The sequence below is a fragment of the Nanorana parkeri genome, unplaced genomic scaffold, assembly GCF_000935625.1.
Source record: "Nanorana parkeri isolate BGI_ZX_2015 unplaced genomic scaffold, ASM93562v1 scaffold2168, whole genome shotgun sequence".
NCBI lineage: Eukaryota > Metazoa > Chordata > Amphibia > Anura > Dicroglossidae > Nanorana > Nanorana parkeri.
The window spans coordinates 29,516-41,797 of NW_017308436.1; the positions used below are offsets into that span (position 1 = coordinate 29,516).

Genomic DNA, 12,282 nt, shown 5'->3' on the forward strand with positions numbered 1-12,282 from the left:
AGGGATGAGCTAGGAACACAGTTTCCAATTTCCAAGTATAATAAGGAATGCTGGACACACCTTAGCACTTGGCTCCTCTATGCTCTCCTTTACGGGTATTGGTACCCTTTCCAGCAGCTTCTGTAGCTCAAGTTTCTCTTCCTGCAAAGAGAGAATATCCATTATGGTAAATGCTTTACTCCCAACCATTACAACATTTATCTATGGAAATACAAGTCTCTGAGAGACGCCTAATTTCACTCCATGTGTCTATCCCATATTTCCAATTGATGTTGCATTGAGAGCCTTTGCTTCCTTGTATATGACAATGCCCTTTACTCACCTCTCTGACTGTGATATTCTTGAACTCAGAAGACAATGAGAAGACACGGAACAGCTCGATCTCACTGAGAGTTGGCTTTAGGAGCTGGTTATATGTCTGCATAGACTCATTAGTGATGTAGTAATGACTGGCAATACGGCCCAATTCAGTCACCTAGAACAGAAAGAAGTTACTAAACATGCTCATGGTACAGTATAAAATAGTAAGTTGCTCACACATGAATTTTTATATATTTATACCTGGAAATTGCCCGTCTTCTTATCATACTTTGCCAAATTGTTCTTATCCAGCATAAGACCTGCTGTGTGGATCAAATCCAGCCGTCTCTGTTCCAATAAGGGGTCAATTTTCAGATCATCATGTGAAATTCCATACAGATTGGGTGAACGAAGCATACGAATGTACAGGTAAGTGTAACCCAGCCAGTTCACAGCATCCTATAAAATTAGACAGAAAACTTTTAACAGCATTTATGCATTTCTCTCCTTCAAGGTTAAAAGAAAAACTATTTAAATTAAAGGGTAAGTCATTTTCTTTTCCTCTATATCCGATCTCTTTTACAATGTTGGTTCGTTTGCTATTGTTAAGTGATTACGAAAAACTTTTTAAAATTGAATGTTTCTTTTCTAAATTAAAAATTCTATTATAAAAAAAGTGAGAAAATGAACTTACCCACACCAATCTGCCACTACTCCCCACCCTTGCTTTTCATTTGTCCCATCAACGCTGCCCACAGTCCCCTTGAAATCTCACATTTCTGAATTTCCAAACCTACATCCCATGAAGTCATGCACAACACTGATGGTAAATAAAAGTAATTCACCGGCACATACTTGAAGGGTTTTTAAAGTATTGATATGTTTATTCAATTCCCAATGTCACATACTGTCATACGGTGCTAATGCTTCGGGTCCGCACAGGGATCCTTCATCAGAGCGACAGTGACACGATGACCGATGAAGGATCCCTGTGCGGACCCGAAACGTTAGCACCCTATAACAGTATGTGACATTGGGAATTGAATAAACATATCAATACTTTAAAAACCCTTCAAGTGTGTGCCGGTGAATTATTTTTATTTACTATTAGTGTTTTGCACGGCGCCATTCGTGTGGTCACCTGGGCACCACATATACCTTGTGGTTTTGAGACCGTGGCAGTGCGAATGGGATTTGGACTTTGATGCTCAACACTGACTTATCAGCAAAGTTAACACCTGCCAATAGTAATGCAAACGCAGACTTCCTCAAGTAATAATAATATGCATCTTATGCATATTAATGAAGGGGACCCTGCATGGCTCCGAAACCTTGTGCTTATTGATGTGACATGTGTGAATACCCAAGACATGTGTTATCTAACCCACAGGTGTGCTGGTTATTTCTACATTATTCTGAGGTGCATGGTGCCATCTGCAGTCACTACAGCACCCAGCTTTCTACTCAAGAGGTATCTGGTAAGGAGCGCGGCAGAATCCTGTGGTGACATCTTAAATTATACCTTCACTAGCATTCCTATCATTCTACTAGTTGCTACATTGAAAGGGACCAACTAAAATTACCAGATAACTTGCAGCAATTATACTAGTTGCCTAAACACACTTCTTGGTCCAATATGTAGAGAGGAGAAGTTAAAAAAAAAAAAATTACCTTTGCAGTCTGCACATTTCCCAGGACCACCTCTGCGTTCAGCATGTCTGGGAGTTTGGCCACCATTTGACTCTCAATAGGCAACTGTTGGTTAAGTAGGGACAGATAATACTGCAGCTCTCCATGAGATGTGATGAGGATACCTTCACCCTTTGTGTCATACTGAGGACGCCCAGCTCTACCCAGCATCTGAAAGCAAAGTACAACAAAAAATTACAAAAGATAGTATTAATCCCTACTACAGCCACATGTATTAAAGACATAAAACAAGGGCAGAAAAAAAAACCCCAAACAATTGCTTTAAGGCCAAGGTCAATAATACAGACCTGTAGGATATCCAGCGCTCCCAGCTCGGTCCATCTGCCCTTTTCTGGACTGTAAACCTGAGTTCCTTTTATGATGACAGTGTGAGCTGGGAGATTGACACCCCAGGCCAGTGTAGCTGTGGAAACCAGAACCTGCATATATAAAAAACAAAACATATGAGTTACACTGCACTGCTTTCATGTACAGTAAAACACAAGACATCCAAAGTGGACAAGCACATGCAGGTTATTAGTGATGATCCCATTCACAGATTCAACGAGCAAGCTCTTTGAAACCCATTCTATACATGAACCAGAGAGACTACCTTCCTTTTTTGAACTGCTGTGTGATATTAAAAGTCATATCATGTTATAATAATTGTCATTAACATATTGTAAAAATTGAGGTTACCTGTATATGCTTGTCAGCAAACAGATCCTCCACCAAAGTTCTATCTACACGACTCATTCCTGCATGGTGAATAGCAAAACTGTATGGCAGGAGGTCTTTCAGCTCCAGGTTCTACAGAAAAATAAAAATAAAACGTGAACAAGGTAGAGGGAGTTAAGAGAAAAGACAAAAAACAAAAACATAAACCTACCTTGCATTGCTCAGCCTCTGTGCGCAGCACCTCAGTAGAAGCAGATCCTTCCCTCAAGAAAAGGCCCAACGTATCCTTTTCCAGGCACATGTCCCTGATGGCTCTAGATGTCTTACCAGTTTCTTTCCTAGAATGGACGAACACCAGCACCTGGGAAGAAAACAGCTCACTTTTACTAGGATTAAAGCCACATTTTGACTCAATGTATTCTTTGGCTGCAGTGACATGTTTGGCCTTTCAGGGTAACTCCGGTAGAGTGAATTCTACATATATGCTTATAGCTCTTCAATACAGGACACAGAAACTGCTGCATCACTTGCCCTCAAGTAATTATTGTGGTGAAGCAGCATTAATGCATTACTTTGCAGATACTTGAATGTGTGGTAAAATGCCTTCAATATTAGAGAATAAGTCGAGTTGAATGTGACCAACAACTAGCTAAACAATAACCTGTATAAATTAGAACATTCACAGGCTTAACAGCTGGTTATAAATTTGTCCTGACTCGTCTATATGTCGTTTTGTAGAGAGGTACAGTGAAGTCATGTGTTCTCAACAGCCTAAATTCAACTTGCATCACATTCTGGCAGAACTGCACAGGGGAGCCCGTTTCAAGGGTGCTGGGTGGTATTTTATTTAACAGGTCTTCCCCTCATGACTAATGCATAGCCTGTGAATGCCAAAACAAATACCTGGTTTTTCCCAGCATGCTCCATGATCTTCTCATATACAATTTCATTCATGATCTGGAAACGTTTGATAGCTTTCTTCTCTGTGATCCCAACATAAGTCTGCTCCAGAGGTACTGGTCGGAAACTAAACACAAAGAAACCAGACAAAAGAAATAACTCGCCTATAACTGACATGTTCAACAATTTTAACAGTTATCTCTAAGTGTCAACTGTTCATTCCTATAAATAAGGAAAGCCAAGTTTTCTGTGGCAATTACTTCAGATTTATCGACATGTTTGGAGTTGACCTATCAAACAGTACCTGTTGTCAAAGTAGAAAAGTCCTTTGGCAGGGTCCACACGAAGGAAAGTGGCTACATCCTCATAATTTGGCAAAGTGGCACTAAGGCCAACCAACCTCACATCTTCTTGGGTCAGTTCTATGTTACGAATAGCTCGGGCAACCAAGGATTCCAGCACAGGTCCTCGGTCATCATGCAAAAGGTGGATTTCATCCTGTAGTAAAACAATACTATTAGTAATATAACCGATTTTATTTTTATTTATCCAGTCTGTAGCAACAAGTCATTAGATGCTTCAGAGAGCAAAATTCTTTGCTTTTATTTACAAAATCTGTAGCAACAAAAATCAGATGCTACAGAGCTGAGAACTGTTGTATTTTTTTGATCTTACCAGGATAATTAGACAGACAAGCTGAGTGTAAGTTCGCTCTCCTCCTTTACGGGTGATAATGTCCCACTTCTCTGGTGTGCAGACAATAATCTGGGTGGCGTTTATCTCTTCCTTACACAGCTGGTGATCACCAGTCAGCTCAGCTACTGTAATACCATACGTAGACAACCTCTGGAGACACAAAGTGAAATTAAAACCTAATGCAATAGGACGCGAGTTAAACTTTATATGTAAAAAAAGAACCACAAAAAATTTACCTTGCTGAAATTTCCCACCATTTCCTGTACCAGGGATCGCATGGGTGCAATGTAAATAATTTTAAAGTTGTCCACGTTGATTGTGCCATCCACATTTATGTGCTTCCCAATTTCCCGCAGCATGCACATTAGAGCTACGTTTGTTTTTCCAGCTCCCTAATCAGGGAAAGAAAAAGATGGTGCGAGATAATTAGTACATTTCCTGTACAATTTTCTCAGATCTGTTAAAAATAAATCTGTAACAGCACCCCTTTTGTGTAGAAAGGGGAAAAACTGCATGGCCTTTACCATCCGTTTCATTTTTTTTTAAAGTGACACTAAACTCAGGAATTAAATCTTAACTACACATTCAAGTATCCCATTAACAACAATGTATCTTATTTGTGTATGACTCAAATAATCTCTTAATTGGTGCCAACAATGTCCTTCCTTCTGGAGGGTGGCTACGTTTGTTCCCCATGGTCCATGTGTGTGTTGTAGAGTAGCAACGATTCCAAGCTCGCTCCTGTGATGGACCACAATCTCATGTTTAGTTTACTAATTTGTATTGAGATTGTAGTCCATCATGGGAGTGAGCTTGGAGTTAGGGATGTTCAGATACCAAGTACCGCACTCGGTACAAGTACATGAATAGATTATTTTCCAGCTCCAAGACTAGACTAGACTAGAGGAAAATTAAAAAAGTTAGGAGGCAGCTGTCATTACTAAGGAGCATACAGAGCCCCTGGGATTTGTACCCTGTTTTATGATTTGTTTTTTATAAATATATATAAAAGTGATGCACCAATACATTTTTTCAAACAAATAAAACAATACAGACTAATTTCAGGACAGTAGTGGAGCGCCAGAGTCAGGTTCCAGCTGCAACCCTGGTAGTTCTCGTGAAAATGCCAAGTATCTGAACTGGTATCTGAACATCCCTACTTGGAGTGGTGGCTACTCTACAACAAACACAGGGACCATGTGGAACAAAAGAAGCCACACTCCAGAAGGAAGGACAGTGTCAGCAACAATGCAGAGATTATTTGAGTAATGGCATTACAGTAGGACCTGCAGTATAAAATAGGAAACTTACGGTAGGGGCGCACAGAAGCAGATTTTCATCGGTTTCCATTGCAGCTTTAAAGAGTTTGCTCTGTATTCTGTTCAAAGTCTTAAAGCCATCAAATCCAGCCTGGGCATATTTTGGAAGTTTCTCAACAGGTACTAGTTGCTGGGGAAAAACAAAGACAAAAGATTGTATTCAGATGAACACCAATAATGCTACTGTATGGTACTACTAGGTCTTTCACTAACCTCATCTGAACCAAACGGTTTTGGTTTGAGGGCAGGTACGTGCACTTCTTCATAGCCTTTCCTTTGACGTCTGAATGAACCATCTGGCAGCTGACAGCGCTTGTTGGCCATGAAGTGACTACCTTGAGCAAAGACCAAATCTTCCAAATCCAAGACTTGGCGAGGTGTGAAGTTCTGTGAGGCAAGTACAAACACTAGTTAATATAACACAGCCAAGGCCTGTTCACAAGACGATACCCAATGGCAAGAAGTTGCTAAATTGTGCTTACATCTTGCTCTATCTCCATACTTTCCAAGTCTGTGTCCACTCGTGATTGTCTCACTCTCTCACGACGTGTGCGTTCCTCCTATGAGTACAGAAACATACAATCAGGAACACTGACAAAAGCATAAAATGTTCAAACTAAAGCCACCCAAGGGTGACAAGAGCTTACCCGAATCAGATCTTCCTTCTCAGTCTCCTGCAGCTGATACAGATATTTGGACAGCTCGGAGTCTGCCTCCATTTTACTCATAATCCTCTCTTTTTCTGCTTCACTTTGAGCACTGGCCAAGAGTGTACAGTAGAGAACTGAGGAAATGTAAGAGAGGAAAAGCTGAAATCATAAAAGGTGACCCCTTCGCAACCAAATGCTTATTTTTTATGTTACAGTAGAAAAGTAATGGAATTGAATGCATGCTTTGCTTAAAAAAATGTAAACAAAGGACACATAAGTTATTTTTCCTTTAAAAAGTCACTAATAATGATGGTTCTCTCCTTAGGGAAATTACATCTTAAGTGACCAATGTGTGATCATCACCATGGTTTTACTGTTCAACCAGTAGAAAAGGAATAATGACCAGTCATTTAGCAAAGTGAATAGGCGTGGAGTTTAGTAAATAAGATAATGTGTTCAATTTGTATGCTGCAAAAATCCTCTTTTTAATTTTGCATGATTGGGTATTTAAAGGGAACACAGATTTTCCTTATTTACCATGTTTTACTTTTTAAAGTGAACAGCTATCTACTATTTTACTAATTCAATGCCACTATCCTAATATAAGCCTGGATTGAGCATAACTAGTAGTGTGGCTCATCTGTTACAGAAGACAAAAAAAAAATGATGTAGTTTCAGCTGGCTTACAGTACTCAGGCCTTACTGGTATTAGGGCACACCTAGCGACCTGTAAATGCGCGTTCGTGAGCATTTTTGCTGTGCATCAGCCCATTCATTTCAGCATTTTTAGCTGCAAGGGTCCCACGTTCCTTTCAAGTGTGCCACACATTGACGCACTGTAGCGCATGGTCACGCAACATGAAAGTGTAAACGGAACCTTAAGGACAGAACACACAAGCGTCTGACCTTCAACCAAGCTGTATAATTGCAATTGCAACGTACAGTCTAGCTTCGCTCTCAGGCTGATCTATCTGCACATCTTTTAACTTAACTATATAGAGATCTGACAAAAGTAAAGGGAACCATTAAAAAAAAAAAACACAACACACTCCACTGGATGCTTGCAAACAGAAAAGGGTTAGGAGGAGAACTGTACAACATAATAGAATGAAACCAATAAAACAATACAAGATCATTTAATCTTTCTAAATCGATTTAAAAGAGAACTATGGTGCAAACATTTTTTTTACTAATAAAAAAAGTTTATTAAACTTTTTTATCTGATGTGAATGTGCAACTATGTAAAGAGTTGCGTAAATTGTCAGCGCTATATAAATACATGTAATAATAATCCCATAGTTCTCTTAAGGGTCACCGGAGGACATATACTAACATCCTCCCGTGAGCCAAAGCTCAGTAAACAGGGCTATTGCCTGCTACATATAGACTCCTCCTATTTTCTTCTTTAAACCCATTTATGGTCATTACTGTCCCACTGTACCAGCAGGTTTTTGCGCCTAGGGATCACCATTTAATAAATGTTTTCACCAAGTCAAGTGTGTGTTAAGTCACACAAGTTTCACCCAGGATTCAAACATCACCAATTGAATCCAATTAGAAAAATTTATAAGACGTAGAAGAAATGTGTGTGAAAACATTTATAAATAGATCCTTATGTATTTGATGCTGGCAAATAATTGCAATGGGACCCTGCTGTAAGCAGAGTTGCGAGTCCCATGCAAGATGGGTAAAACAGAAAATTGTATTACAGGGTTGTGGTTATTCTATTAGGCTGCAGAACGCTTAAAAATAAGAAAAAAAAGCCAGTAGAAAATGAAGACAGTTGTGTTATATTATGGTGGCTTCCAGCTTGTAATCTAGAATGTAGTAGTAAGTGTTTTTTCTATATTAAAACTAAGGAAACTACGTTCAACAGGCTTTTTTAATTTATTCGCTAGCGCAAAAATGGCAAAATGTAACAACAATTAATGGATGCCCCTTCTTATAATGTAGAAAGATGTTTATCCTAAAAAACAGCATACTAGATCTTCAGTTTTAATTTGCCATCAGAGAGACAATATAACTTTTCAAAGAAATACTCACTCATCATTCGATGCTGCCTCAAAATTTTAATGAAGTCAAATGTATTGAACCCCAGCAGCAAGACCAACTGATTTTCACATTCACGATCATCTCCTGCAGTCTTAAGAGATATGTTAAATACATTTTAGCTATGATGAAAATTAGGAAGACACTACTAACAGGTTTGGGTTGTGGGATAGTTCTTACAATGATGTTCTAAATGGTAAAAATCAGCCATCTAATACACATCTGTTACACGTACACTTTCATGGATGAAGATTTAGCGTATTATGGATGTGTCATGTTCAAAGCATAGAGATGTGAATATAGGTCACTAGTACTCTGAAATGCTGGTGCTTGAGGGTCCCCTTTGCAAGGCGACAGTGACCAATGTGTCACCTTGAAACGTTGGCTATTTTAACCTATATGACGTTATTTGCAACCGACTATATATTTCCTTGCATTTTGGAGTGCTGAGGACCTAGCTTTACATCTCTGAGGTTCTGTACTGCGCCATCATTGGCGGTCACTACAAGCACCTATTTTATTTACTCCAGTCACAGTGTAGTATGGTGTTCAACAATTTATGTTTCAAAGCATAGTCATGTCTGTCAAATGTGGCTTCTAATAGATCTACCCTCTTCCTTCACAACACTAAGTTAAGAACTAAAATATAAGTGAATTCAATAGGGGGTGAGCGTAAAAAACCCCAAAGGTTACATACCTTTAAGATTTCAAGAACCTCATCAGCTTTCTTCTGGGAGACAATAGCATCATCATAAAATCTGCTGAGCTGCCTTTGCAACCAGAAAGCATCGATATCGCGAGGGTGAAGATCCTTTTTCTTAGTACTCATCAGCTCTCCAGAAGACACAAGCTGTGAGACAAATGGGATGAGATCAATGAGTCAAAACATTGTGGTTAAATTCCAATACATGAAGTAGTTCTTGTCTACTTACATTGGCTGAGAGTGTCCCATGTACAACAGCTTCATCTCCATCCACGTCATCGTCGGAAGCCTCATCTCTCACCTCTCCATACACATCTTCATCTCCAACCTGTAGATATGGAGACAATTATAAGTCACCCACACTGCATAGGCAGCAAGAGTGAAAACATGGCACTTCCAGTATAACTCACCTCCTCATCAGACTCAAACTGCACATTGACTCCATATGTCTCATCTATATTATCATCTGTAGAGGGGGAAAAAAACACAATGAAAACTTTTCTAGCAGGAAATTGCAGTTTCATCTGAGCAGTGTCATCTCTTGCCACAACACTGCTCACAATGTAATTTTAGCATTTTAAAACTGAAACACAACCCAAGAGACTAAATTTGGTTTGTGTGCAAAGCTGGCATTTACTTTTTTGGCATACATGGAAAAACATGCCCTGATCCTTTAAGTAGATCTCCAAAACTTTATTTTTAAACCGAGACTGACATTGTAAGGTGTAACAGGTGATCGGTTATTTTAACAACATTACAAAACCTAAGCTTCCAGATATAAGGCAAACATGAACACTTCCCCAAAGGCCCTGCTAGGTGCCTAAACAGTCATACACTAGTCCTAAACACTGTCAACATTGCTGAATAGGAATAAAGATTTTTGGGAGGGAGATTCCGTGACAGTTCACATAAGTATGATAGGAGCATGCACCTTATGGTACCTTACTGAATATTTTTGAAAACTCTTTTACAAATATTCAATACAGAGTGCTTTAATAACATTTAGGTTGCAGGGCATGCAGGTGCTTTAACAGGAAACCCCATTGCAGCCTTTTAAAGCTAGGAAAGAAAAGGAGGAGGGCGGTCCCTACTCTGAATTCAGTTCAGCACGCTGCAAATAGCACTTAATAGCAGGAAAACAAAAGTCTAAACTGCATAAAAAAAATAGCAACCTCTAGCATGCTCCTGGCAAATGGAAACTATGAAAAATGAAAGGGGTTATTTCATGAGCATAAGGCTGATTTTTACATCGCAGACTGAAGAAAGCATATAAGGGGGGTGAATAAGTCCAGAAGCAGGCTTTCAGTTGGTTCTAATTTGATCAGACAAGTGCTACCATTCTTTTACCTGCGAGTACCTGTCTTGGTCTACCTTTTGAATAATACAATTTAATACACAAAAACAATGTGCTCTGTTCTTGCTTATATGTTCAAGAAACACAGATGAGCACTGTCCGTGATTATTTTTATCTGCACTAACAGTTACAGTTTCAGATTTTAATATAAGCCTACAATTTATAATGTAATGCCACACATCAAGAATGTCTCGGGTAATACCTCAGCTTCTATCCCTTTGGAAAGTAGTAACACAGATAGATTACTTTCAGAGGCCTAATTTCAATTATCAGTGGAGTGTAACAATGCCAGGAAACAGCGCACATTCCTTTCCAGTAAGCACAATACATTTCATAAATTAATTCATTATTCATTTTATTACAATGAAAACTATACGCACCCATATTCTGAATTTCTTTGTCCCCTCCGTAATCTGTAATCTTTTTTCCCAAGTTGACCAGCACATGGTAACGTGTTTCATCAGTCTGTCCAAGGAGTTGTTCTACCTCTCGTCTTCTATCCTTATCTCGTAGTTTGTCATTCTTTAGCACAGCCAAAACCTCATCTGCTGCACCACACAGGATATCTCGGGGCTGGAAAAACACAGATGAATAAAGAAATACTTTTGACATACAGTATTTCTTTTTTTAACTTGTACCACTACACCCTTTCCCACATTACTGACACATTTCATGTGTAACATACACACTACTTCACCAAGATGGTACTGTACAGCCCACAGTTTACCAGGCGTTAACATGTGTAAGATTGTAAACTCCCAAGGGCAGGGCACCCCTTACCATCTTGTATTGATTTGTATTGTAGCTGTAATGTCTCCCTTAACTACCTCCCGGCCAGCCGCTGTGTATACACGGCCTGCCGGGAGCTTCTTGGATGTAACTGGGCGTGCATACACGTCGCGCGTGAGCGGGAAATACCCGCTATTTGAAAAGAGGCAGCGATGCCCGTTAATTTACAAGCGATCCGCCGGCTATAGAGACGGCGGATCGCTTGTATGAAGCCCCGAGACGTGCGCCCACCCCTCCGGGGCTCTCCCCCTCCCGCTGTCAAGCTGGTCCCGGGCTCCGGTGTGAGCCCGGGAACAGCATAGTGCCTCTGTCACAGGGGATCAGAGGGAGCTCGGTATACGAGCTCCCTCCGGTCCCCTCTCCGCTGTCAGAATGCGGAAGTGGTGTATATTACATCACTTCCGCATTCTTGTGTCACTCTCCAGCTTCAGATGCTGTAGAGAAGCTGATGAAGCAGATCTCTGCTTCATCAGCTTCTTCAGGGGGGTCCTAGGTGACATTAGGGGTCTTTGAGACCCCTGATGTCTCCATAAAGAGGACCCGTCACCTCTTTTGCTATCACATAAGGGGGTTTCTCAGCCCCCTCTGTGATAGCAAAAAAGTTAAGTGGAAAAAAAAAAATAGTAAAAAAATGTAAAGTCACCCCACAATTTTTTTAAAGTTACACAAAAAAGAATTTAAATTTTTTTTTTTTTTAAAAGTCCCCACTCCTACATACACGCATGTAAACATGCGTCAGGTGCGCATACCTGCGAAAACGACGATTGCACCCATTACGCCGCACATGTTACATATCGCCGCAAACGTCGGAATGAGAGCAATAGTTCTAGGGCCATCAATCACTGATAACACTAAACTGATGAGCGGTAAAAGCTTTTAAAGCGTCGCCTATGGCCAATTTTGGGTATGCTAGTTTTTTGCAATTTTGCAAGTGTGCTCAATTTTTGCGCTTGACATGTTTGGTGTCCATTTACCCGACGTGACCCCGTCTTTTATATTTTACCAAAAAAGTGGGTAAAATTAGCTGTTTTATAACAAAATGTAAAAAAATTTTTTTTTTTTTTCAAAATTTTCAGTAATTTCTCCTGAATATAGTAAAAAATAAAACCCGCAGTGGTGATTAAATACCACCAAAAGAAAGCTCTATCTACCCCC

The 12,282-nt window shown here is 39.8% G+C and overlaps 1 protein-coding gene across 1 annotated transcript in view; it reads right to left on the reverse strand.

The window, feature by feature from the left end:
- Window positions 1–12,282, reverse strand: part of SNRNP200 (small nuclear ribonucleoprotein U5 subunit 200) — a 51,125-nt gene that overhangs the window by 27,424 nt on the left and 11,419 nt on the right. The window contains exons 4-23 of the mRNA XM_018572915.1: window positions 10,719–10,911; window positions 9,395–9,450; window positions 9,214–9,312; window positions 8,979–9,131; window positions 8,276–8,375; window positions 6,230–6,366; window positions 6,065–6,142; window positions 5,796–5,969; window positions 5,575–5,712; window positions 4,500–4,655; window positions 4,243–4,413; window positions 3,872–4,065; window positions 3,571–3,694; window positions 2,879–3,028; window positions 2,689–2,799; window positions 2,298–2,429; window positions 1,972–2,160; window positions 562–759; window positions 323–475; window positions 61–141 (exon numbers count right to left, since the gene is read on the reverse strand). Of these exons, the coding sequence (XP_018428417.1) occupies window positions 61–141; window positions 323–475; window positions 562–759; window positions 1,972–2,160; window positions 2,298–2,429; window positions 2,689–2,799; window positions 2,879–3,028; window positions 3,571–3,694; window positions 3,872–4,065; window positions 4,243–4,413; window positions 4,500–4,655; window positions 5,575–5,712; window positions 5,796–5,969; window positions 6,065–6,142; window positions 6,230–6,366; window positions 8,276–8,375; window positions 8,979–9,131; window positions 9,214–9,312; window positions 9,395–9,450; window positions 10,719–10,911 (2,787 nt within the window). The remainder of the gene's footprint in view (window positions 1–60; window positions 142–322; window positions 476–561; window positions 760–1,971; window positions 2,161–2,297; window positions 2,430–2,688; window positions 2,800–2,878; window positions 3,029–3,570; window positions 3,695–3,871; window positions 4,066–4,242; window positions 4,414–4,499; window positions 4,656–5,574; window positions 5,713–5,795; window positions 5,970–6,064; window positions 6,143–6,229; window positions 6,367–8,275; window positions 8,376–8,978; window positions 9,132–9,213; window positions 9,313–9,394; window positions 9,451–10,718; window positions 10,912–12,282) is intronic.